Genomic DNA, 27,248 nt, shown 5'->3' on the forward strand with positions numbered 1-27,248 from the left:
TATCCAGTTCTTTCAATACCATTTGTTGAAGACTCTTCTCTTCCCATATAATTTCCTTGGGACTGCTCTTGAAGTCATTTGACCATAAAATACAAACACAATTTGGATTCTGAATTCTGTTCCATTTATCCTTATGTCAGTTCCATCTGTTCTTAGGTCAGTACCTCACTGTCTTTATTACCAAAATTAGGATTTTGATAGGGACTATATTGGGGAATATTGCCAGTATTAAGTTTTTTGCAGAATATTGCAGTATGAAGTCTTTTGACCCATGAATACGAGATGTTTCTCCATGTACCTAGATCATCATCATATTTTTTTTAAAGATTTATTTAAGAAAGAGAATGTCCACGTGTGAGTGCAGAGGAAGAGGGAGAGAATCCAAGCGGACTCCCTGCTGAGTTCAGAGTAAGATGTGGGCTCAGTCTCAGGACCCTGAGATCATGCCCTGAGCGGAAATCAAGAGTTGGACACTTAAGTGACTAAGCCACCAAGGCGCTCCTACCTAGATCTTCTTTAATTCTTCTTTTTTTCTTTTTAATATTTATTTATTTTAGAGAGAGAGCACGCACAAGTGGAAGGGGCAAAGGGAGAGGAAGAGAAACTGAGAGTCAGAGACTTAGCTCACTGCACCACCTGGGCACCCCTTCTTTAAATTTTTTTCAACAATATTATTTTATAGTTTCTAGTCTCTAAGTTTTACACTTTTTTAAAAAAAAATTTATACCTTAGCATTTTATACTTTTTGACACTATTGTAAATGGAATTGTTTCCTTTATTTGACTTTGGAATTTATCATTACGAATGTATGGAAACACAAGTGGTTTTTATTTGATGATCTTGTATCCTGTAACCTTGCTAACTTTGTTAATTTGTTCTAAGAGTTTTCAGTGAATCCTTTAGGGTTTTCTGTGAACAAAATTGTATCATCTACAAATGGATATAGTTTTACTTTCTTCCTTTCGACTTTGGATTCCTTTTATTTCATTTTCTTGCCTAATTGCCTCGGTTAGAACTTTTAGTTCAGTGTTGAATAGGAATGGTAAGAGTGGACATCCTCATCTTGTTCCTTATTGTAGGGAGAAAGCATTCAGTCTTGTACCATATGACATTGGCTGTGAGTTTACAATAACCATTACCAGGTTGAGGAAGTTCCTTTTGTTCCTAGTTTGTTGAGTGTTTTACAATGAGGAGTTGTTGGATTTCGTGAAATCCTTTTCCTGCATCTATAGCGGTGATTATGTGATTGTTATCTTTCATCATATTAATGTAGTGTATTAATGTTAATTGATTTTTGGATGTTAAGCCAACCTTGGTTTTTGGACTAAATCCCTCTTGGTCACGATGTGTGATTATTTTTATATGTTGATGGATTCAAAAGGATCATATGCAGATCCTTTTATGTATGTATTGCTGGATTTTATAAAAATAAAAAATTGTTTGCAAGTATTTTGTTGAAGATTTCCACGGCTGTATTCCTAAGGGACATAGTCTATAGCTTGCTTGTGCTATCTTTGTCTGATTTTTGGTAGCAGGGTAATATTGGTCTCAAAATAAGTTGGGAAGTGTCCCATCCTCTTGATTTTTGGAAGTTTGTGATATATTGGTATTTATTTTTTCTTTGTCTTTGTTTTTCTTTGTTTGATTTACCAGTGAAGCCCTGTGGCCTGGGCTTTTCTTCACAAAAAGCTTTTTAGTTATGAATTTAATCTCTTTACTTGTATAGGTCTGCTAATTTTTTATTTTTGGTTGTGACACTTGTGGTAACCTCTCTTTTAGTAATTTGTCTGTTTCATTTATCTCATCTGTTGGCATACAGTTCTTCATATATTCCCCTATAATCCTTCTTATTGTGGAGGTGAGTGGTGTTTTCCCTTCTTTTGTGTCATATCTTAGTGATTTAAGTTCTCCCCCCTGCCTTTTTTTAAGCCAGAAGAAGGGAGAGGAAAATAGGAAAAAGTTTGTCAATTTAGTCAATCTTTTCAAAGAACCACCTTTTGCATTTGGATTATAAATATGTAATTTTTTATGTTCATTCATCAAATATTTATCAAATCCTAGATATGTAGTTGTAAACAAAACAAACATGTTTTCTCCTCTCTTGAGACCCTCGGTCAAGGGGGAAATGTAGGTATTAAGCAAGTAAGTATATGTCATAAGCGCTGTGAAGTATATGTCATAAGCACCCACTGGGGTGCTATGAGAGGTGCTGAAAGCTGACTTTAGATCAGGTGGCTGGGAAGGAGCTCTGGGGAGGTGGTGTGTAGCTGAAATAGGAAGATGAGAGGGCACCATCGCTTCAGAGAGTCAATACTGGGTGTGTGTGTGTTGGGGGAAGTGGGGGTAGATTCTGTGGACAACATTATAGATGAGGGGAACAGATAAACTGTGGCCCCAGGGTCCTGGGGCAGAAGGTGAGGAAGAAGGTGTGGCTGGTAGGGTGAGTGGGGCACGTGGTCCCGGTCTCCTGGACTGTATTAAGTACTCTGAGTGCCTTTAATCTATGATAGATGTACTACTTGGATTAATTTTTGTAGAAATCCAGTGGTGACAACCTATCTCACAAGGCAGGTCTAAACCTTCCAGAGAATCTGTTCCACCAGTAGGAAGGTCCAGGGTTTTCTCATGGCCTGGTGGGCCCGGTGCGGTCTGGCCCGCTAACCTCTGGCCGCCTGTCACCATTCCCCAGTCTTGCTAGCTCAGACGCATTCCCCACAACATTGCAGAGCTGGTGCCGCACCAGCTGTTAGCTCGCGGCCCTGGCAGTTTTCTTTGGTCGGTGTACTGTTATCTTAGCCTCTCTGTTCTTTGACATTTGGGGCTGAACGGAATGGTGTTGTTGAGGGCTTTGGTAGTTGCTTGGGGCTGCCGGAAATTTAACCACAGCCCGCGGAGGGCAGTTGCTGACTTCAGACGGCCGGCAGGGTCTTGTGCTCTGTTCTTTGCGGGCTGCTGCTCGCCAGAGCCCACCTCTTCCCTTGCTTCCTCCCGATTGCCTGCTACTCCCACCTCTTGCCTCTTGGAATGTTCCTCCATCCCGTGCTGGGTCTGTTGTGGCCATTGTTTTGGTGTGAGCAGTCAGAGCACATGATGTTTTTCTCTCTGGTTTTTTCCCATGAAATGCTTACCTTTCTACTTAAATGTTCAAAGGGCAAGTGAAATACTTTAAATGAAACTCTAGGTGAAGACTCTGGCTTTGGGCCCTGGATCAATACAAAGAATTGATTTTTACTCACTTGGCTCAGAACAGACAGAATCCTGGGGGAGCAGTGTGCACTTACATGCGTGCTGTCTGCGAAATTATGCGAGAAATCATACATTGACTAGAATTAGAGCTTAACTCTCTTTTTTTAATTAAAAAATAGAGGAAAGCAGACTTCTCTCAATTTCTTACACTTTGGATACCAAACCCAGCACCCATATTTTAGGAAGAGTTCCCAGGCTGCAGGTTCTTACCTAGTCCAGGTCACAGACTTTTTTTTTTCTTCCCTGAAGAACAAATCTTTCTTCCATCTCTTACTGGAATGAAGAGAGGAAAAGGAATTAGTGTTTTGCCTTTAGAGAGAAAAAATGGTGAAGTAGCTACACAACGAAAACAGGAATATGAAGAGACAGTTGTAATTACTGACAAGTAAACAGAAAGCTCCAGCAACCACATCTAGGCAGGGGAGAGCCTTGGTGTAGGTAGCATGTTAGGGTCTCATGCCTGGGATGTCTGAAAACGCTCTGAACTTTAAGTTCAGAAATATATATTAAGTGCCTCCTATGTGTAAGGTATTTCACCGTGGATGAAAATATTTTGAGTCCTATGACGGAAGGGAGCTAATCCTTGGGTCAAACAGGGCCAGCAGGGGTGTGCCCTGCGGTGAGCTAGGTCAGAGCCTGTGGGGCTGGAGCCCAGAAGGGGCTGGAGGCCAGGGCAGGGCTAGAGGAGGAGTTGCAGTAAGGTTCTTAGAAAGTCCTTTCCTAGGGTTGACTGTAGTGGACTTTTTTCATTCTACTGGTGACGACTTTCCTAATTATTTGACAACGTTTTTATTGTTTTTCTGAGTATCGACACTCTCTACTCCAGGTAGCGAATTTGTAAAAAAATATGAATAAAAATAAAGAAGAAAATAAGAAAAACTCATAATCTTATCACTGGGTTAACCGCTGTTAGTGTGTTTGTTTCTTCCCTCTTTCTGCTTTATTCCATCAATCCAAAATGGGGACAAATACTGCCTCTGGTTTTATAGATTTGGCTTTTCCTGTTAATACGATCCAGTGACATGGGAATGGCCTATGAGGGGATGATCATCACAACTGTGATAATGTAGTGATTGCACAGTGTTTCCTGGCATGGGTTTTACGCTCTGACTCGGTGGTGGGTGTTTATCACCATTACAAGGACCCTCGTAGCGAACCCCCTTTGCACAGACAGCCTTTCTCCCCAGTGGTGGAGCTTTCCCGGGGGATGACCTGAGAGTGAGGCCCTAGGTGAAGGGCTGACCTGGGGTATCGCTGGGTGCTGTTGACGTGCTTCTGTGACTAGTCAGTCGGCCAGGTGAGGGCATGTTCCTCTCCCTGCACTGTGGCCAGCAGGAGCCCTATACCCTAGCCCGTCTTCTGTAGGGAAACCGGCTTCTTTGCTTTGACTCCTGCTTTTAAGTTGCTAATGAGGTTAAATGTTTTTTAGCTTGAGTATTTTTTTAATCTAATTAATTTTGTTTATCCCTTTTCCCATTTTTTCCCCTTTTGGCTTTACAAACTTCCTTCTATCCTTCTTTCCTCTTAACATTGTCGCAGTCTCTGTATTCCGCGTTAACACAGAATTTCGTTCTTCTTCTATAGTACTGTAGTACCTTTTTTTTTCCTTTTAACATGTTTTTAATCCATCTGGATTTATTTTGACTATAATATACAATGAGACTATGAGTTGATTTCTTTCCAAATACTTAGCAAGTTTGCCTAAGCCATTTGTTAAATAACCCATTTCTCATTGGTTTGTTATGCTTTATTAATTATAATAAGAAATATGTGGATGTATAATGTTCTAGGGTTGTCTGTTCTTGCCCATTTGCCCATTTGAGTCTCACGTCAGTACCATGCCGTGTTAATTGCCATGTTATCTTCTATTTTAAAAGTTGTGTTACCCATTCTTGTTTGTTTTTCCACACTGTAGTGGTATTGGGGGTAACAGTGCTAGGGGTAGGGACAGTAGTGCAGGTTGTCAACATTGATCTGTGCGAACTGTGCTATAGGCACCGGTGTACTTAGTCCTCAGAGTGATTCTAGCACTCTCTTCCTGGTTTACAGAGGAGGAAACTGAGCTATAGACTAGAGGTTAAATTGCCCAAAGGCCCACGGCCTATAAGTGGCAGAGCTGGCATGAACTGTAGAATCAAGACTCTATTATCCACCACAGAAGTCTTACATGGAGTGATTGGAACCATATAAAATTATAGTTATTTAGATTCAAGGAGCATCTTAATTTTCAGCTCATAGTCTTCATAGCCAAAAATGCGATTATCTCTGCTTTTCCACTTCTTTCTTTCTTTCTTTTTTAATTATTTTTTTGGCAGGGTTATTTATAGGTCTCTTCTACTTTCTGATGCTCCTGTAATTAGGATTATTTTTCCAGTTTTTTAGTGACCAGGGCTGGCAGGATAACACTGTCCTTTTTCCTAATGGTCTTTTTGACAATGACACTGACTGCTTTATTAGAATTTGTTGCAGTATGGGATTAAACGTTTTGTTGGCACCCCACCTCATGTATCTCCTACTCACACAAAAAGATAACAATAGATTGTAATTTTTTAAGAACAAAAAGTGTCTACTCCAAGCTGTCTTTTCTAGACTGACCCATGTCATTTTTAATTAAGATCCATGAAAAGAATAGGCAGCTGGAACCAGGACGTCTGATGAAAATCAACATAGTAGTACCTCATTTTGATCAAAATAAGGCTTTTGGTGTATATTTGTTTTCAAGAGCAGGATCTGCTTTTGATTCTGAAATGAGATTCTGCTTCAGATCTTTGAAACTTCATTTGAAGGTGAGAGGATTCCTGGCTGGGGAAAGTTCATCTGTTACCACTTGACCTGGAATTGCTATTTTGTATTTCGGGCCACTAGGCTTGAGAGAGAATTTGGAAAAATCAATTTCTAGTCAGGATACATTCTTGAAAGGTTGACAGGAGCCCAAGCATTGCTTTTGAATTTCCTTCATCGTTAGCAAATGTGACATTTTTTTTCTTTGTTCCTCCTCACTTCCTATTTCTGGACCTCACGATCATATATACGCACTGAAAGATCGGCCAGGGAAACAAAAAGCTGTCTGGTGCAAACATAAGAATTAATTTAGAGATTGTCAGTGGAAACATTTCTGCAGTGAATCAGAAGAGAAAAATGAATGGAGAGTTCCGTGTAGGGTTGATGCTGCCCTTTATCGTGTAGGATTTCTGGGTCTGCAACCTTGTCAGGAGCTTCCAGGTGAAATGCAAAACCAGCCCCCACTTTCTTGGGAAGGCGGAGGGAGACCAGAAAGAGGCAGGCCACTCCAGGCTGGGAGGTGGCAGTTGTACTAAGCAGCAGGAACTCACGTGTTGGATACAGCAAGATGGATGGGGCCACCTCCTGCCCGCTAAATCTTAAGTCTGTATGGAGAGAGACCTTAACTGGTTTTATTTTTTTTTTAAAGATTTTTTTATTTATTTGACAGAGATCACAAGTAGGCAGAGAAGCAGACAGAGAGAGAGGAGGAAGCAGGCTTCCTGCTTGATCCCAGGACCCTGGGATCTCGACCCGAGCTAAAGGCAGAGACTTTAACCCACTGAGCCACCTAGGCACCCTGCCTTAACTGGTTTTATTCATGTAGGCCATGTCATTGTTCTCAGCACCACGTCATTATCTTGAGGCTGTGTCCTGGGAGCAGTCTCTGGGGATGAGAAGGGCAAGTGGAACCCATACACCAAGGTGTGGGGGGGCAGTGAGAAGCCTCTGATTGCCAGGGTCCAGCTCTTGGAGCAGCTGGTGGTCCGTCTTTTCGGTGACTTTCCCCAGGAGTCCCCCTCATTGCCCTGGCAGGTCTGATGCTCTGTTACTTCTCCCTGCTGGCCTGTGGTTCTGTGATTTAGAGGCTGAGCCGGCCTCTGCCTTGGGTTCTTTACCTTCCTGCCGTTTTCACAGCCCACTCCCCGGAGACCTTGCGGAGGCATGTGCTCTGTGAGTGGGACTGGGGTAGAATCTGTGTCAGCTGCTCCTTCCTCCCCGTTACGCCTCTGCTCTGTCCCATTTCCCTCACGTGCCACGGGCTGCCTCTCCCCGGACATGGCAGTCCAGGCCCTGCTCCTTCGGAAGCAAACTTACACGTCCGTGATGAGCTGGTGGTTTTTTCAAACCTTACACCGAGAAAATGTGTATGGGTTGTTCTTTTTTTGTATTGATTCTAATTTTTTGAACTTTATTTGGATACACTTTGACTCTTAGAGAAAATAACAGGAATAAGAATAATGCCAGACCACCCATATACGTGTTACCCAGAATCACCTGTTTTTACTGTTTGCCCTGTTGTTTGTCTATCCTCTCTCTCTGCGCATGCACGTGTGTGTCTGTTCGTAACAACATACCAGTTTAAAGAGGGAACCATTTGAGTATATTGCAGTCACTGGGGTTTTATTCAGTATATTTTTCAGTATATTTATATATATACTGAATGTTTATATTCAGTTATTTATAAACATAAGTGTATATATTAAACATATATTTATATAAAATATAAATATATTTATGTAAGTAAAATATATTCAGTATATTTATATATAAAGTTCAGTATATTTTTCCAAAGAATAAGCATATGCTCTTATGTAATTGGTACAGTTCTCAGCCTCAGTACATTTTTACACCAAGAAAATACTAATGGGGGCACCTGGGTGGCTCAGTCAGTTAAGCGTCTGCCTTCGGCTCTGGTCATGATCCCAAGGTCCTGGGATTGAGTCCCATGGCTGGGTCCCTGCTCAGTGGGGAGTCTGCTTCTCCCTCTGTCGCTGCTCTCTCTCTCTCAAATAAATAAATACAATCTTAAAAAAAAAAAAAAAGAAATACTAATAATCTTCCATTCCCAGGCCTGTTTTGTCAGTTGACTGGATGATGTCCTTGTAGCAGGTTCAGGGTCAAGTGTTGGGTGTAGCTGCCATATCTCCACAGCCTTCTTAAATCTGGAACATTTCCTTAGTTATCCTTTGTCCTTTCTGACCTTGACATCTTTGAGGAATACAGTTCTACTCTAATGGGACTTTCCTTTTGGGAGCTTTTCTGCTTGTTTGCGGTAACTTCAGTCAGAATGCCACATAAGCCGTGACGCACGTTTCTCGGGCGTCTCATCCAGAGGCACTCGATGTTTGCTGATGTTTGTTTTGATTACCTGAGCGAAGAATTGTCGTGTGCCCACTGTGCATTTACTCTTCTTTCCTTTGAAATTCATAAGCAATGAGTAGGGAGACACTTTAAGACCATGGACATCCTTGTCATGAAAATTTCTCCTGGTTATCCTTCTTTTTTAGCTTTCTTAGATTATCTGAAAGTAATACTTTTCATGGAGGCTTTATCTGGAAAGCCAGTTTAACTATTGCCTTTTGGAATACTTCCTGGAACAGGGTGAGTGGTAGCTAAGAGTAGGATTGCTGTGCATCGGAAAGGCAAACCACAAGAGCCGTAATGGTTGATTTTTCCTCATCAGAGCTGTGCCTGTTTACTTCTCTCCGGCCTCCTTGTTAGTGAGACAAGAAGTCATCACTGTTTTCCTGTAGCTAAAACATTCAATCTTCTCTCTTCTGAGAAGTATGTAATAAAAGGATATCAGACCTCAAAAATAACTTGAATGAAAAGTTTAGGGGTGCCTGACTGGCTCAGTGGGTTAAAGCCTCTGCCTTTGGCTTGGGTCATGATCTCAAGGTCCTAGGATTGAGCCCCACATCAGGCTGTCCACTCGGCGGGGAGCCTGCTTCTCTCTCTCTCTCTGCCTCCCTCTCTGCCTACTTGTGATCTCCGTCAAATAAATAAAAAAATCATCAAGAAAAAAAAAAAGTTTAAATACTGAGTGAGATTTTTACTCAGTAAGAGGAATTATTATAAGCGCAGCTACTGTTAACACCGCTAGCCGATAAGGAAGTGGCAGGAGTGAGCACCTCTGGAGGTGCCTGGTCCCGTCTCGCTGTGTGTAAAGGAGGGAGGCCTGCTCCTGTGGTGGGGTTGTCGGGGGGGGGAGTCACATCTGCCTACTAAAGCAGGCCGTGCTCTATCTTGGATAAAATGATGTCGATGACGTGAATTGTTCTGCTACCCCAACTATGTCATCCTTTTTGAGAAATTAAAAGTAATGTGGTTCCTCCAGAAACAGATGAGGGTGTTTATGGCTCTGCCTCCATAGCCCCTAGAAACTGAAGTGCTCCTGCTTCTCATTGGAGAGAAAAGTCCTTACAGGACTTACTGTCCTGTAATGAATTCCTTCATTTCTTTCTTTTAGCATCTTGGATCCTTTCCTTCCCTTTCTTTACTTCCTTGGCCTGACAATGCACAGGTGGTATCGCATGTGGGGATGGAAGGGAGCTCTGGCATCAGGTGATCTTGGCTTTGACTCTGAGCTCTCACTTGGGGGCTCAGTGACTTTGTCTGAATCCACTGTGCTCCTCCTCTGTAAACCAGGCAGATAGCTGCGGGTGGAGTTATTAGGACTGAAAGCAACATTGTTAGTAAAGCGTGTTTGTGTCCCGGGCGGCTAGGGGTGCGGATAGAGACAGGTGTACTTATCTCTCTCAAGAAGGTGAGCAAGGTGATGGGTAGGAGAACCTCAGGAGGAGCCTCACATTAGCAGTTTGCCACAAAGCTCCCCAGGGGCCAGAGCAAGCCGTAGGTCTGTCATGGAGACTCACAAGCTCAGATGTCCAGGCTGGTCCCAAGGTGCTGGGATCACAAGGGGTAGTGGGTTCTCCATGCACAGGGCTGACTGTCAGCCAGCAGATGCTGTTTCAGTCCTGGGATAGTTTTCGTAGCTTACAAGATAGCATCGGTGCCGTCTGATGTTCTACGATTGGGTGCTCACGTGGGTGAGCTCTAGGGAGGCCAGTTAGGACATCCCAGTGGAGCCTCAGCCCAGTCTGCTTGGCCCTGGGGTGGGAATCTCTGGCATTTGGGTGGGCACCGCTCCCACCCAGAGCATGCCCAAGGGGAGAAGGGCTGGGCTGCAGAGCGTGGCAGGCCGTCTAGACAGCTCACCCTGGCTACCAGCTGGTACCTTCATCCCTAGGGACACGAGATCCACATGCCACCAGACTGCTAAGGGGATCTGAAACTTTACGCTTGGAATAAGCACACGGAGAGGTCTAATTGGAGTCCTTCACTTTTAGTTCCTAACTTCAGATGTTGAGCAGTTGTGGGCTTGGCGGCAGCCGCTGTCCCCACCACGTGCTTTCCTGGCCTCCCACAACCTGTGGGTTTGCGGGGAAGGACCCTAGTTCTGCTGCCAGACTTCTGGCGGATGCTCCGCAGTTGTTTCCCATGACTTTTGATACCTGTTGTCCTAGACAGGCCAGCTCAGAAGCTGGTCCTTGTGTCTGATACTTTGAAAAAAAAAAAAAACAAAAAAACCTAAGACCACCAGAAATATTTATTAAGTAAATAATTCACAATAAGGCAAAAGCCACTTTAGTTAGCTTTTCCTTGGATCAGTATTTTGGTTAAATGAAATTGCCTCCGTTCAGTATTTCCGTTAAATGAATTGACCACTTTGGTTAAATGAAATTACCTTTTCTTTCGTGTTCTTAAAAGTACATGTGAAGATTAAACAAAAACAAAAGTCACAGTTTTCAGGTCTCTGGCATAATTGGTACACAGATATTTTGTTGTTGCGCTAAATCGATTTAATCTTTTCAGAAAGCAAACTAGCTGAGTGTAAGCAAAGCTGTAAAATTATTCATAGCTTCCCTTACCCCTGGCTGGTCAGTTTTAGGACCATATCCTAAAGAAATCTCTTCTCCCTCAGAACAAACAGAAGAGGTAAAATATGCTTTGCCCCAAGTGTTTCTCCCTTTCTGAGACTGTGAAAGTGGATGGATAGTCCTGTGACCCGTAGGCCTGGCTGAGGAGTGGTGCATGATTCGTGCCCTCCTGCTGCCTCGTGGTACCCTGCAGAGAGAGGAGGTGCAGGGGAGAAGGGCCACACCCCAGATGCGCACATAGTGATGTTCACCTGCAGCCCAAGGAGGCCTGAGGTGCTGCACGAGCACCTTACTCCATCCGTTCAGGTTCAGGTACGGGCTCTCCAGGGTCTCCTTCTGACTTCCCCGCAACCAGCACCCGGGAGGACTGTGGGGGTTCCTGACCGTTTTCAAACCTGGGCCCTGGGGGCTGTCAGGTTGCGTCTTTATGAACTCAGAATTTGGAACAATCTAAACATGGTATGTGCTCACTGGCTTGTTTTTTGTTTGCCTCTACAGTTGCTTGATATTCTATAAAAACAATTTTGAATATGATAGTGGTCCATTTTTATTTTTTTTTAAGATTTAATTTAACTTTTCTTTTTCTTTTTTCTTTTCTTTTTTCTTTTTTTTTTTTTTTTTTTTTTGAGAGAGAGCAGGAGCAGGGGTATGGCAGAGAGAGAAAGAGAATTGAAAGCAGACTTCCTGTTGCACACAGAGCCTGACACAGGGCTCAGTCCCATAACACTGAGACCATGACCTGAGCCAAAGACAAGAGTTGGACACTCAACTGACTGAGCCACCCAGGCGCCCCGATACTGGCACTTGTATTTCACTCTTGAATGTATGGTCCTGAGTTATTTAGAAAAACCAGTCTTGACAGGCTTCTTAGTGGCTTAGCATCTGGTATCTGCCTCTCACTTGAGCACCAATAACAGATTTTTCCTCAAAAACCCCAGGCTTATTTTTGAGATTCCTACAGTTTCTGGATGATAGAAGTCCCTAATTTTGGACAGAGAGGATTTTATATAAACTAGTGTTTTAAAATGAGCATTTCCAGTTGGTAGAACAGAACGTATGCATGTGTGTCCAGATATCTTTGTGCAGGTGCTTGATGTTTGTGAGCGGTCATGGGTGAATGTTGCAGAGACTCTAAGGAAGGGTGGTTTTGGAGCCTCGTGCTTTATGTTTGTATCTACTCGTGTGTATTTACATACATGTCCGCGTTCACTACCTCCCCACATACATACACCCCAATACATACATATACACAGGCATATACACACATGTGATTTTTTTTTAATTTTTATTTTTTAATTTTTATTTCTTTTCAGTGTTCCAAGATTTTGTTCATGCATCCCACCCAGTGCTGCATGCAATATGTGCCCTCCTTAATACCCACCACCAGGTTCACCCAACTCCCCATCCCCCTCCTCTCCAAGACCCTCAGTTTGTTTCTCAGAGTCCACAGTCTCTCATGTTTCATCTCCCCCTCTAATTTCCCCCAGCTCACTTCTCTCCTTCTCCCAGTGTCCTCCGTGTTATTCCTTATGTTCCACAAGTAAGTGAAACCATATGATAATTGACTCTCTCTGCTTGACTTACTTCACTCAGCATAATCTCTTCCAGTCCCATCCATGTTGATAAAGAAGTTGGATATTCATCCTTTCTGATGGAGGCATAACACTCCATAGTGTATATGAACCACATCTTCTTTATCCATTTGTCTGTTGAAGAGCGTCTTGGCTCTTTCTGCAGTTTGGCGATTGTAGCCATTACTGCTATAAACATTGGGGTACAGATGGTCCATCTTTTCACTACATTCGTATCTTTGTGGTAAATACCCAGTAGTGCAATTGCAAGGTCATAGGGAAGCTCTATTTTTAATTTCTTAAGGAATCTCCACATCGTTTTCCAAAGTGGTTGTACCAACTTGCATTCCCACCAACAGTGTAATAGAATTCCCCTTTCTCCACATATTCTCCAACACATGTTGTTTACTGTCTTGTTGATTTTGGCCATTCTAACTGGTGTACAGTGGTATCTCTGTATGGTTTTGATTTGAATCTCCTTGATGGCTAGTGATGATGAACATTTTTTCATGTGTCTGATGGCCATTTGTATGTCTTCATTGGAGAAGTGTCTGTTCATGTCTTCTGTCCATTTTTTGACATGATTATGTTTTGTGTGTGTTGAGTTTGAGGAGTTTTTGATAGATTACTTTGTCCATAGTGTCATTTGTGAATATCTTCTCCCATTCCATGGGTTGCCTCTTTGTTTTGTTGACTGTTTCCTTTGCTGTGCAGAAGCTTTTGATCTTGACGAACTCCCAAAAGTTCATTTTTGCTTTTGTTTCCTTTGCTTTTGGAGACATGTCTTGAAAGAAGTTGGTGTGGCCGATGTCAGAGAAGTAACTGCCTATGTTCTCCTCAAGGATTTTGATAGATTTCTGCTTCATATTGAGGCCTTTTATCCATTTTGAGTTTACTTTTGCATATGATGCAAGAGAATGGTCGAGTTTCATTCTTCTATATATAGCTGTCCAATTTTCCCAACACCACTTATTGAAGGGACTGTCTTTTTCCACTTTATTTTTTCCTGCTTTGTCGAGGATTAGTTGACCGTAGAATTGTGGGTCCATATCTGGGCCCTCTATTCTGTTCCACTGGTCTGTTTGTCTGTTTTTGTGCCAGTATCATACTGTCTTGGTGATCACAGCTTTGTAGTAAAGCTTGAAATCAGGCAACGTGATGCCCCCAGTTTTGTTTTTCCTTTTCAACATTTCCTTTACAATTCAGGATCTCTTCTGTTTCCATACCAATTCTAGGATTGTTTGTTCCAGCTCTTTGAAAAATGCCGGTGGAATTTTGATGGTAATGGCATTGAAAGTATAGATTGCTCTAGGCAGTATAGATATTTTAATGCTTATTCTTCTGATCCATGAGCATGGAATGGTCTTCCATCTTTTTGTGTCTTTTTCGATTTCTTTCATGAGTGTTCTGTAGCTCCTCGAGTACAGATCCTTTACCTCTTTGGATAGGTTTATTCCTAGTTATCTTATGTTTTTTTGTGCTATAGTAAACAATCTATTCTCTAATTTCCCTTTCTGTATTTTCATTGTTAGTGTATAAGAAAGCAGCTGATTTCTGTACATTGTCTTCATATCCTGCCACTTTACTGAATTGCTGTATGAGTTCTAGTAGTTTGAGGGTGGAGTCTTTGGGGTTTTCCCTATAAATTATCATGTCATCTGCGAAGAGAGAGAGTTTGAGTTCTTTATTGCCAATTTGAATACCTTTTATTTCTCTTTGTTGTCTGATTGCTGTTGCTAGGACTTCTAGTACTATGTTGAACAAGAGTGGTGAGAGTGGGCATCCTTCCTGTATTCCTGATCTTAGTGGGAAGGCTGTCAGCTTTTCCCCTTGAGGATGATACTCGCTGTGGGTTTTTCATAGATAGATTTTATGAAGTTGAGGAACGTTCCCTCTATCCCTGTACTTTGAAGAGTTTTAATCAGGAACGGATGCTGTATCTTGTCAAATGCTTTTTCTGCATCAATTGAGAGGACCATGTGGTTCTCTCGTCTCTTACTGATTTGTTCTATCACACTGATTGATTTGCGAATGTTGAACCACCCCTGCGTACCAGGAATAAATCCTACCTGGTCACAGTGGATAATCTTTTTAGTGTGCTGTTGGATCCTATTAGATAGGATCCTGTTGAGAATTTTGGCATCCATATTCATCAGTGATATTGGTCTGAAATTCTCCGTTTTGGTGGGGTCTTTGCCTGGTGTTGGGATCAGGGTAATGCAGGCTTCATAGAAAGTGTCTGGAAGTTTTCCTTCTGTTTCTGTTTTTTGAAACAGCTTCAGGAGGGTAGGTATTATTTCTTCTATAAATGTTTGGTACAGTTTCCCTGGGAATCCATCAGGTCCCAGACTCTTGTTTTTTGGGAGGTTTTTGATCACTGCTTCAATCTTGTTACCAGATATTGGTCTATTCAGGTTGTCAGTTTCTTCCTGATTCAGTTTTGGAAATTTATACGTTTCCAGGAATGCATCCATTTCATCTAGGTTGCTTGAATTATTGGCATATAACTGTTGAGAATAATTTCTGATGATTGTTCCTATTTCCTTGGTGTTAGTCTTGATCTCTCCCTTTTCATTCATAATTTTATTAATTTGGGCCCTCTCACTTTTCTTTTGGATTACTTTTGCAATTGGCTTATCGATCTTACTGATTCTTTCAAACAACCAGCTTCTAGTTTCGTTGATATGTTCTGTATCTCTAGTTTCTATCTCATTGATCTCTGCTCTAACCTTGATTATTTCCTTTCTAGTGTGTGGGGTTAGCTTAACTTGTTGATTTTCCAGTTCTTTAAGGTGTAAAGACAGCTGGTGTGTTCTGGATTTTTCAGTATCGTTGAGTGAGGCTTGGATGGCAATGTATTTCTCCCTTAGGAACACCTTTGTCAGATCCCATAGGTTTCAGACCAATCACACACATTCTTCATATGGTTTTTCTTTGTCTGAATTGACTGCTTTCAAACTATCATTTTCATGTGCCAGATAGAGTTCTGTTTGGCTTCTGGATGGTGCCCTGTGGGAAGATGACATCCACCATTAGTCCCAGTTTCTGGAGGCAGCAGAATGCCCCAAGTACTCCTTGGTCAGAGCTCATTGGAATGCCTTGCTCTTTTGGGATCATCTGTTTTTATGCTGATGAGCTGGTAATTAACCATTTTTTAAATTTCTCCCAATTTTGGCATTCATTTTCAAAGAAAAAATTTGGAAATGACAGTGACTGGTTCCATAGGTGCTCACCTCTCCTCCCTCACCCCATCAATGGGGTGCGCTAGCTGCCTTGGCTCAGCTTTGCATCACTCAGTTCCATGGGAAAGAAAAAGATGAATATGACCTTGTCCCGCCCCTGAAGGGGAAACGTCGTAAGTGTGGGTGTGTGTGTGTGCGTGGGAACATGCCCGCGTGTATATGTGTGGGCGTGCATGTGTACCCCTCTCCACACACACAGTATACAATTGAAAGTTAAAAATGCAGTACATTAGAAACACGGAAGTTTGAGTAAGTATAGAGACCAGCTCTTGGATGACTACAGTGGGCCCCTTCCTGGCCTTTCTGCTAGTGAAGTGAGTGGGAAAATAGGTGTGTGATACTAAGTCGGCAGATGGGAAGAGTGCCCCTTACATAAAAGTTTGACAACCACTGTTCTAATGCTTCCCTTCAGGAACTGCCTCAGACTGGACCCCATAGTCTCACATCGTCTGTTCCAAAAGATTCCCCGCTTGTCCCTGATGCCACACAGCTAGCAGCCTTTCAGGAAGAACCCGTGACCATCCCTGGCTTAGCATCCCTCAGCTGTTGGATAGAACCCACAGCCCTCCGTGTCCCTTACAGGCTTCAGGACCTGCCACTCAGCCCTGTCCCTCACCGGCTGCCATGTGTACCCCGCCAGCCGCACCACACTCTAACTTAGGGATTCTCAGTTGGAGACAGATCTGGTTGAACTCAGCCACCCATTCTGAGAATGAACTGACGTAATTATTTATGGAATCTAAGAACTGGAGTAAAAATCAGCTTTAGAGTTTTCAGAGTCATCGTTTATACAAAGATACATAAAATGTGTTGTCACTCAGCATTCACCGAAGAGTTACGTGTTCTTTTGTGTCCCCACTGCCGCAAGACCATTCAGAGTCCTGTCAGCTTTCTCTGGGACGGCTTTCCAGGGAGGGCATGGATGTTAGTGGTCAGTGGTTATGGAGCAAATGGCCGCAGAACTGAGGAGTTTAGAACCATGGACTTTATCTTACATGGTTTTCCTGGGTCAGGAGTCCAGGAAGGGCTTAGCCAGGTGGTTTGGGCTCAGGCTCAGTCATGAGGTTACAGTCATCCCATGTTTGACTGAGACGTTCCGCCTCCCAGCTCACTCTCATGGTTGTCAGGAGGCCTCGGTTCCCTACTACGTGCTTTCTGAGCGTGCTTACTTACACCGTGGCACTCGCCTTCCCCAGAGGAAACGATCTGAGAGAGAGATTGAGACCAAGCTGGACGCAGAGGTCTTTTCTACCTAATTTCAGAGGGGGACATGCCATCCCTTCACCATTCTGCTGATCACAGAGACCAGCCCTGGAACTGTAGGAGGGGTCAGAGCAAGGGTGGGAGCCAAAGGAGCTGGGAGGCCCTGGGGCCCATGGAGGCTGGCTGCCGCACCTGTTCCGAGAGGGGCTCGGAAGGAAGGAGAGGGATGAAGTTGTTAGAAAGGGAATCTGCAGTTCAGAGGGCATAGTCCTGCTCACTTGTTTTTCTTCTAAACAGGACCCCTTTCCTTTTACCATTCAGTTCTCTCCACCAGCCCTCGCAGTGCACACTGTGAACCACACAGGCATTTGCGTGCAGCAGTTACGTCCTCCAGACAGGGAGGCTCCTGAAACTCAGAACCACACACAAAAAGAGGCCAGTTTTACTAATAAGGGCTCCCAGGCTTGCTGTCTCATTTCTTTTAAACCTGAGGCATGCGGGTGCTGCTTATTTCCTGGGCGTATATAAATACAAAGCTTGGTTATTACGGGAACCGTTCTAGAAGAGTGAAAATTGCCAGGAACCTGGGTTGCTTGGGAAACTGAATTTTCTGATTGTTGCGGTTTCCGAGGGAGTTCCCCCAGATCTGTTTGCCAGAGTCCCCTGTAGACTGAGAGGTCGTCTCCCACCTTCCAAAGCTTAGTTGATGAGTGACTGGGGAGTAGGACCCCAGGGCCCTTTGCTTATTAACATGACTTGGGTGTCTTTGTCATCTTCAGGCAGGTTCCAGCAGTGGCCCAGAGCACAGAGTGTGCATCATCGACGAGATCGGGAAGATGGAGCTCTTCAGTCAGCCTTTCATCCAGGCTGTTCGTCAGACACTGGCCACCCCAGGGACTGTCATCCTGGGCACGATCCCAATACCGAAAGGAAAACCGCTGGCCCTCGTGGAAGAAATCAGAAACAGAAACGACGTTCAGGTGTTCAGTGTGAGTACAGCTGGTTTCCTGTGCCTATAAAAACGGAGCAGGTGGGGCGCCTGGGTGGCTCAGTGGGTTAAGCCGCTGCCTTCAGCTCAGGTCATGATCTCAGGGTCCTGGGATCGAGCCCTACATCGGGCTCTTTGCTCAGCAGGGAGCCTGCTTCCCTTCCTCTCTTTCTCTGTCTGCCTCTCTGCCTACTTGTGATCTCTCTCTGTCAAAATCTTAAAAAAAAAAAAACAAAAACGGGCGGGTGACCTCAGACATGGGGGAGGCTTTGAAATGTACCTTTGCTTTGAATTACCATTTTCCCCCCTCAGAGGCTTAGCAGGTGAGTCTGATTTTCTAAGAATATATAGAACGTGCATTTTGCCTGTCCTCAATGACAAAACGCACTTCCCTGTGGCCCCAGCGTGGAACACAGCCTCCAGCTGCTGGAGAGCAGCACCGTGCAGTAGAATGGCCAACAAGGGTGGAAATGCCCCGTCCGCACTGGGTGGTAGCCATCAGCCACCTGTGACTCCTTACGCTTAAATGAAAAACGCATTTCTTCAGTCCCTCTGCCTTCCTGGGCAGAGCCAGGGCAGAGTGCGTCAGGCCAGGTGATAGAGGCAGAGCAGCTGCCCAGGCCTCACCCGCAGGTCCAGGGGGCGCACGGAGCTGTAGGCCCGCCCTGACCTCACGAGTGGGGCCCCAGGCCTGGGCCCAGCGGTGTGCTTTCACAAGCCCTCGTGCGGTTGCCGGGTGCCCGTCGGTGGGTGGGTGTGTGGTGGAGCACGTGTGAGTGAGGGCAGGCTCCGTCCTGCCAGCTGGTGGCCATGTCCCGAGCCAGCGCCTGGGCCTCTGATAGCACTGCTGGCACTTGGCCCACGTACTTGATGTCCTTTCCCCTTTGTCTCTCCAGGTCCTTCTTAGCTCCTTGTTTTGTCCTGAGCCCCTTCATCTGTGTCAGGGAGAGAGCCACGTTCCCAGCTGAGCCCGGCCTGTCGCCGAGCCCTACTACCAGTGTAACAGATCACAGGCCCACAAGCGCCTCGAGAGCAGGTCAGGCTGGCTGGGCACCTCCACCTGGACATGGAGAGTGAGTGCCAGCTGCCCGGTACCACAAGCACCTTACATCACTGGCTAAAATGCCACCACTGTGGCTCGCCCGCCCTGTGGGGCATCCATGTGTCATCACCAGCATATCCTGGGGTGCTCTTGCGGCAGTAAACCATGTTAGGGTTTAAGCAGCCGGACTTGGAAAACTTCGTGCCTGTCTGCCTTCATTTACTCAGTAGGAAGTGAGCAGTACCATGTGCTAAGTGGTGATGCTGGCAGGGAGTGACCAGGTCGGTGCCCTCCGGATCGCCCCGTCTAACAGGGGCTTGGCCCACCGGTGTCAGCCAATCACCACAGCATGTATCGACAAGGGCAAAGGAAACAACTACTGGGGTGATGTAGCGCTTGGGCTGGAGGCCTTTGGGAAGGGAGGTGCTGACCCCGGAGGGAGCTGCCCAAGGTGCTGAGAACCCTGAAAAGTCACGTGACATCTCCGAAGTCTGGGGGGCCTTGTCTTCAGAGTTTCATGTTGCTCACGCCATCTCTTACTTTACACGGCCTCAAGGTTAGAGTTTTTGGTTGTGATTCTAGAGTTTCTGTGGAAGTAGAGGGAGAGAGGAGGAAAGACCATTCATCTTCAGGCCAGGTGGCTTCCAGGCTGGAAGGTGGGGGCGTTGCTGTCCTTCAACTCCAGAGACTGGCGGTCCCTGCAAACCAGTGTCATCTCCAAGTCCTAGATGGAATGAGGGGCTGCGGCTGCTATATCCAGGAAAAAAAAACGGGTGTATCTTAAGATAATAGCTCACTTTCTCTTAGGACTGGAAATTATTCTCCAGGCAAGGTAATCATTGTTCCTAATGATGTGTAAATAAAGTGACTAGCTTTGGGTTAATTATGTGAGAGATTAGGGGCTCATAAGCCCCATTGTTCTTATCTGTTTTGTGTTCCTTTCAGGCTGGTGTGTGCTTTCTCTTCCCCTTTTACAAATGAAGAATCTCATTCTCCTTATTGCAAGTCCAGGGGTGGGATTATCTATTTTCTGGTCCTGTCCCTTTCTCATATGCAGGGAAGTTCTCTGAACCCTGTCTGAGAGCAGCTTATGCACCCAGCATTTGGTCCAAGGTACCGCAGAAGCATGTTCCCTTCCCTCGAGAGACGTAGGTGATGTGACATCAACATCCGGAAGCAGAGAAGGGAGAGGACTCTGTGGGGAGAAGTGGCCTGGGGGACCTGGTTCCTGGGTGGGTTTTTAAGGAGGAAGTGGAGAAAAGAAGGAAGAACATTGCGGGTGAGGAAGTAAGTTCTGTAGCACGGGGAGGTGCTCCTCCCATTGCTATTTAGCCCTTTCCATGCTATTTCTGTAGCATGGGGAGGGCCACCTCCCCGTGCTGACAACCGAGCATGTTAGGACGTGGTCGTGGGACTGAACTCAAGAGGGAAAGGATTCCACTGAGGTACTCCTGTTACCTAGACTTACTGATAGCATCGGTAAACAGCACTCCTTTTCAGAAAAAAACCCTCTGAACGCTTCCTGTTCCACGTAAAGTGGAATAGACCCTTTCCCTATCCTTCCTCTCAAGCGGAGCTGAAAACCTTGGACATTGCATATAAACCAAACATCAGGAGACCTGGAGGGTGGAAAGTAGAAGGCACACTGGCTGGGAAGCGCAGCCAGAGGACAGCACAGCAGACACAACTGAACATCGCCTGTCCTACCAGGCACCAGGACAAGCAACTGGAACAGAACAAACATCAGCACGTGCCGACAGCAAGGAGATGGAGATGTTGGAATTACAGGGCGGGCATCCTGAAACAGCCATGATGAAAGTGTTTCAGTGATCAGTTACAAACATGCTGGAAACAAGTGAAAATAGAAAATCTCAGTTTTAGCAAAGCTATAGAAGACGTAAAAATCAAAGAAAAACTTTAGAACTATAACATAGAGTGATTGATTGAGAAAGTTTGTGGAAGACTCCTCAGGAGAATGGAGATGGACAAAGGGAATATTCGGTAAAGTTGAAGGTAGAACAATAGAAACTGCCTGACAAAGAGCAGACTTTGGGGGAAAAAACCCACCAAAAAAAAAAAAAAAAAAGCCTCAGGGACTTGTGGTACTGTAATAAAAGATCTAACATTTATGTCCTTGGAGGATGGTCTTGGTAATTTAGGAGCTTCTATTATCATGGTGCGGGTATGGGTATTGACAGTCCCCTTCCTGAAAATGTTTCTATTTCAGAAGTTTGGTTAATTTTGTTTCTAATGTCTTGTAGAGTTTACCAGTCTCTAAGTGGGGCCACTGAAAAATGTTTTCAGTTTATTTCACATTTGTTTGTCTGAGCATGTGAATGCTGTAGAGACAAGATAGAAAGCCCATCATGGATCAAGATGACTAGAAAGAGCTGTGTGCACTGTTTCCCTGGCTCTGTAGCAACATGAAGAAAATACCTGTGCTGGCCCCTTCCTACCACAAGCACGCACAGACGTGTGAAAACGTGCACGCGCATATACAGACAAGAGTTCTGTTGTCGTAGTGGCATTTAGAAAGCTTGTCTCATTGATTTCCTTTGAAATACCTGCTTGCTGGAAATGCTGGCAAACGTTATCTGCTGAGGGCCCAGAAGGGTCAGCTGGAGCCTGGAGCCTTGACTTAGATGCCAATGTGGGCACCAGGCACTAAGCACCTGGACTGAGGTGCTGTGCTTGATCCAGGAGATCACCGGGGCACATAGACCTCATAGTACCTGCTGAGGTAGAGCTGCAATCTGTGTTTTATCAATGAGAAGCAGCACAGGGTGTCCAGGGTTTTCGGCTAGGAGGTGGCACAGCTGGGATTCAGACTTCTGTCTGTCCATCTGCACGGCCTGTGCTCTGGCACAACCCTTTTGGTGATATGCCGGGATGATTCAGATGACTTTGCTAAAAATATCTCATTGCTAGAAATTATTTGGATTTTCTACTTTATAAAATTTTACTACAACTAAAATCTCTTCCACTGTGAATTCAAAGCCCTTTATACTTCTTTTTTTCCCATAAAGCAGTTTTTATGCTTTTACTTTTTATTTGTGGATTGCAAGATCACAAGAGTACCAGGAACTGGGTCCTGATTTCCTTCCAGTTTGGGCATTCGTAGACCTCTGCTTGCTCATTCCTGCCATGGGTATTTTCATCAAGCCAGGCATAAAGCATTTTTATCTCACCAGGAATTCGATGCTGTCCTGGGGGTCTGTGGACTTCTGTAGATAGCAGGAGTGAGGGAGGGTCTGTTAAGCTCTGCTTCCAAAGCCAGCAGGGTGTTTGTGGACGCTGACAAGCAAGCGAATCCTAAAATGCATGCGGACATGCAGAGGACCCCACTGAAACGGTCTTGGAAAAGAACACTGTTGGGAGACTCTGACTTCATGCTTCTGACTTCAGAACTTCCCACAGAGCTACAGCGACCACAGAGCTACAGCGATCGTGATGGTATAGGACTGGCCAAAGGCTAGACACATGGATGCGTGAAAGTCCGGAAATAAATCCTTACATCTAAGATCAGTTCATTTTCGGCAAGAGGGCCAGGACAACTTAATGAGGAAAGAATTGCTTTTTAACAAATGGTGCTGGGAGACTGGATATCCACGTGCAAAGGAGGAAAGTTGGTTTCTTACATCGTACACCAGAATTAACTCAAAGTAGATCCTAGGCCTAAACTTAAGAACTAAACTCTACAGCTCCTTTTTTTTCTTTAATTAATTTATTTATCTGAGAGAGAGCAAGCATGCAGGGAGGAGCAGAGGGCAAGAGCAGACTCTGCTAAACTCTGTGCCTCGTAGAAGAAAATACAGCAGTAAATCTTTGTAAACTTGGGTCAGGCAAAGTCTTACTTGACACAACACGAAAGTAATTTTTGGTTTGGAAACTAACCTTTGTGGAAAAAACAGAGCTAGCGGGACTAGATTCAGGAATCCGCTTATTTTTAGGTCCAATAAAATAAAGACAGCATGAAACAGGCTAGTAATAACTTTTGATATGTGTTAACTTACAACAAGCATTGTCAAATTTCTTTCTGTAATCCTGTGCTTATTAGGAATTTGTCAAGGTCCTTCCCATAGTTTCAAGGAAAATAGGCGGTTTTGTTTTGCTTTCTTGCATGTCGTATATAGGCACTTAGGGGCATTTTTTTCCTGCATATGCCTGTGTCCAGAGAGTCACAGCTTCTCTGATGTCCTGGTGCCCAGGTTGTTGACTGGGAACTCTCAGGCCCTCCTTTGGCCCCTGCAGACTGCACAGAGCAACTTGGATGCTTGAGATGGTCAGGGCCTTCATAATCTTTTACCACTCAGCTGTATTTCAGAGATAATATTCAGATATTTTCAGAGACCGGTTAAGCTTAGATTTCAATAAACATTTCCTGAGCTACCACTCCCTTCCCCCCGTGTGCTAGACACAGGATGAATGAAATGCCCTGGTCCCCGTGGAAGTCAGGGTCTATGTGTCACCAAGTCACCGAGGGCCACCGTGCTGGGCAGGGGCTCAACTTTCGGGAAGGACTTTCTGCAGAACCAGATCCTTGGTGGTTGACTACAAGACCGGTTGTGCATGCAGAGAAGGGCCCCTGGCAGGCCAGGTGGTGCTCTGCTCGCTCTCGAGTTCGAGAACTTGGCTTTGGAGTACAAGCGCGTCTGTAACTGAACACTGTCGACAGTTTCAAGTACACCTCTAACTGCTGTGATTCTCAGAAATTGTCTTAGGGAAATCAGAGGTGGTGGTGGCGGGGAGTTAGCCAAATATTAATGTAGTTTTGCATTCATTAATTTTTAACATGAAAACATTCCCAAAATGTATCTTTCTCGGTTGTTATTTTTTTCTGTGGAACCAAGGCTAGGAGAGCATCTGTGCGTACGGGATGCCCTGCCGCTGCCAGGAGCCCTCAGCTCCCAGCGGTGGGGCAGGGGCTCACTTCCCCCTGATGAGAGGGAGGGGGCGTGTCTCACCTCAGGCTGGGTCCTGAGACTAGTTGCTGCCTGATGCTCGTGGTGCCGATGGAGAGGATATCCCGGGAGCACGGGATGGTGCCTGCGTGATACATGAGTGCTCCTCGGGGCTCCTCTTGATGACCTCTGCAGCCCCACACCTGTGAAATCTCACCCCTCTGCTGGCTCCACGTCTGCTTCATAAATGTTGAGTTTCTGGAGGCAGTGAGGAGCTGCTGAGAAGGAAAGTGACCTCAGATGCCCCTCACCTGGGAGGCCTCCCTCTGAGGCACACAGTGAACTCCCAGACCCTGTGGGCGGAGCCTGGTGTCCTGCTGAGGTCGGGGTTCAGGGAAGGGAACTAGTGGCCCATCTGCTCTCTGCTGCTGAAGCAACAACAAGCCCCGCAACAACCCTGCTGAGCTCCCACCGCTGATGCTTGCCTGTCTCCCCCTTTCCTCCCTTCACGTCCGCACGTGCGCTTCCTTGAATGCAAACAGCAGAAGCAGACTTTGGATCATTTGAGCAAACACAGTGGGACCAGAGCTGCCAGGGAGCGACAGGGTGAGGACAGGTGCACCCTGTCCTTGGACAGACGGCTGTGGGGGGGGCAGTTGTTGGCTCCTGAGCTCGCCCCTTTCAGGAGTCAGGTGCTCTGGATCTCCAGGGCCCAGCCCACACACATGGGGACCACGAGCTAGTTTCCTAGACTGTGTGGTCTCCCTGGGAGAAGTCCCAGCGCTCTTAGAGGAGGGCGAGTGGATGTGGGGGAGCCATGGGGATAATGCCCCTGTGCCTCTCCCCATGGGACTGTCATCCAGCACCTGCCCTGTGCCAGGCGGGCGGGCTCACAGTGGCGGCTATGCAGTCCGCAGCGGGCTGGCCCATCTCCCCTCTCAGGGTCCGCAGCACTGACCCGTGGCTTCACAGATGCGCTCACTCGTCTTCGCATGGCTCTTTGCCTGGGTCCTTCTCTGTCTGGGTGACCTTTGGGCATAGCCCGCATGGAAGCCTTTCGTCACCCCGCCCGTCCCGGCTCCCATGTGCCTCTCCAGACCTTCTGTCCTGGACCGTTGACCGTCGGTGTTCTCACTGGCCTTGTCTGTCCCACTCTTCTCTTCAGGCTCCTCATGGAGTCCTCCCTCTGTCCCTGGCATCTTGCTCAGTTTCTAGTTGACGCCCTGTGGTAAGTGGGTGAATGTTGGGGGGCTGCCCATCAGGAAGGCCATGGTGATAGCAGGAGTGTTGGCCCTGCCCTTACTTGGGGAGCCACCCCCCCATCCAAAGCTCCAGGTGGTGTCTGAGCGCTTTCCTTGTACTCGTTGGGACTGCACTAGTAAAGAAGAGTAAAAACAGATCACGGGGTAGAGCTCGAATAGGCCCTTGGTTACTTTGCTTAAGGGCGGGAACTAGAGAGAGTGCTCCGGAGTCCAGAGACTGACTGGTTTGAGTGTGTACTGCGCCCCCAGCTGCCTCTGAGATCTCGGGATGTCGCCGCGCTTCCCGGGCCTAGCTTTCCCTTCCTGCACGTGTGGAGTTGACCCGTGCCAGCGGCGCCTCACCACACTCGGTTTTTCTGAGTTCGTGGAGAGAGGAGATCACTGGCTTTGGGCCTTCTGTGAATCCGGGGTGTGACTCATGGCCGCGCTGCGGCCGTTCTTGGTGGGCGCCTTGTAGGTGGCTCTCCTGGCTTCACTCAGGCACTTCCTTCTGTTCAGGTCTGATCACGCAGGGGCCGCTTCCCCTCTGCATTTCCATCATCCTTCCCAGAGCCCCAGCAGGGACTTGTGGTGAAAAGCACCCAACCTGCTTCCGTGGTCCAAGCTGTCCCTTTGCAGAAGCTGGGGCTGGGGTTCTGGCAGGCCTGAACCTTTACCTCCAGCTGGGCCGCCTCCCTCAGTCCCGAAACTCGCCGTACCCTCTCTGGGCTGTTCAGGCTCTTCCCGGAGAACGCGGTCTAGCAGAGGAGTGAGGAAGAGAAAGGACTCTGAAGCCCGCTCTCCTGCTTCTTCCCACAGGTCACCAAGGAAAACAGAAACCATCTTTTGCCGGATATTGTGACGTGTGTACAGAGCGTCAGGAAGTGAAGACGGTTCGCGTCCCTGCGCTGTGCGCTTGAAGGAATGTGCTGGTTCACATGGAGACTGGTGGGTGCTCCGCCTGTCAGAGATTTATGCCTTCGGGCTTACCAAACCTTGTGGGCTTTTCCAGAGAAAGCCTGACAGCTGTTTTCCATAAAATGTTTAAAAGCTCACATTAGCCTGAGTGCTGGATTGGCCCAACGAGGTGAGCCGTCCGCTGTGGCTTGTTTTTGCTGAAAGATTTCTGTTTATTTCCTCTTGCAGTTGTGCATATGACTTTGGCAAATTATGAAATGAGGAATGGTTTTCAGAGTATTAGATGGGACTTGCCCCCATTGAAGTTTGTAAGTGTGTTCCGGGGAAGGGGGAGAAGGGCGTTCGCTACCTAATCAGTTTTGCTCATTGTGAAAATTAACCCCTCTCCAGGGGCAACTTCGGCCCCCAGGCGTAGGAGTTAGTTTGTTTTTTTTTTAGTGGTTACTTCAGAGAAAAGCCATTTGGGGTCCTCCCTGTGCATCTCATTGTTCATGTAATTGCTTATTGCTTAATAAAAAGAAACAGAACGTGTGCAGCCATTACACACAGCCTAAAGCTGTCAAGAGATTGACTCAACATTGCCTTCATTCCTTAAAATTAAAAACCTACAAAAGTCGGTGTAAATTTGTTTGTATATGTTATTTACCTTCAGATCTAAATGGTAATCTGAACCCAAATTTGTATAAAGACTTTTCAGGTGAAAAGACTTGATTTTTTGAAAGGATTGTTTACCAAACACAATTCTAATCTCTTCTCTTGTGTATTTTTGTGCACTAGGCGCAGTTGTGTAGCAGTTGAGTAATGCTGGTTAGCTGTTAAGGTGGCATGTTGCAGTGCAGAGTGCTTGGCTGTTTCCTGTTTTCTCCTGATTGCTCCTGTGTAAAGATGCCTTGTCGTGCAGAAACAAATGGCTGTCCAGTTTATTAAAATGCCTGACAACTGCACTTCCAGTCACCCGGGCCTTGCATATAAATAATGGAGCATACAGTGAGCACATCTAGCTGATGATAAATACACCTTTTTACCCCCCTTCCCCCCAAAATGGTATATCTGATCATCTTCATGTATGAACTTAAAATATGGAAAATGTTAAGGAAGCAAAAATGGTTTGTAACTTTGTAAGTACTTACAACATGGTGTATCTTTTTGCTCATGAAAATTCTGTACTATAA

The 27,248-nt window shown here is 45.7% G+C and overlaps 1 protein-coding gene across 3 annotated transcripts in view; it reads left to right on the plus strand.

The window, feature by feature from the left end:
• The window catches only part of NTPCR (nucleoside-triphosphatase, cancer-related), a 39,066-nt gene extending 11,818 nt beyond the window's left edge, over positions 1–27,248 (plus strand). The window contains exons 4-6 of one of the 3 annotated variants that reach the window (XR_014308024.1): positions 17,766–17,975; positions 25,978–26,106; positions 26,854–27,248. Coding sequence is in view for 1 of the 3 variants with exons in the window: in XM_082718945.1 (XP_082575071.1) it covers positions 17,766–17,975; positions 25,978–26,046 (279 nt within the window). In the remaining 2 variants the exon portion in view is untranslated. Of the gene's footprint in view, positions 1–17,765; positions 20,326–20,380; positions 20,886–25,977 lie in introns of those variants that run through there. The other 2 variants (XR_014308023.1, XM_082718945.1) reach the window with 2 other exon arrangements.

The sequence above is a fragment of the Mustela nivalis genome (genome assembly GCF_964662115.1).
Source record: "Mustela nivalis genome assembly, chromosome: 2".
In the NCBI taxonomy this organism is placed as follows: Eukaryota; Metazoa; Chordata; class Mammalia; order Carnivora; family Mustelidae; genus Mustela; species Mustela nivalis.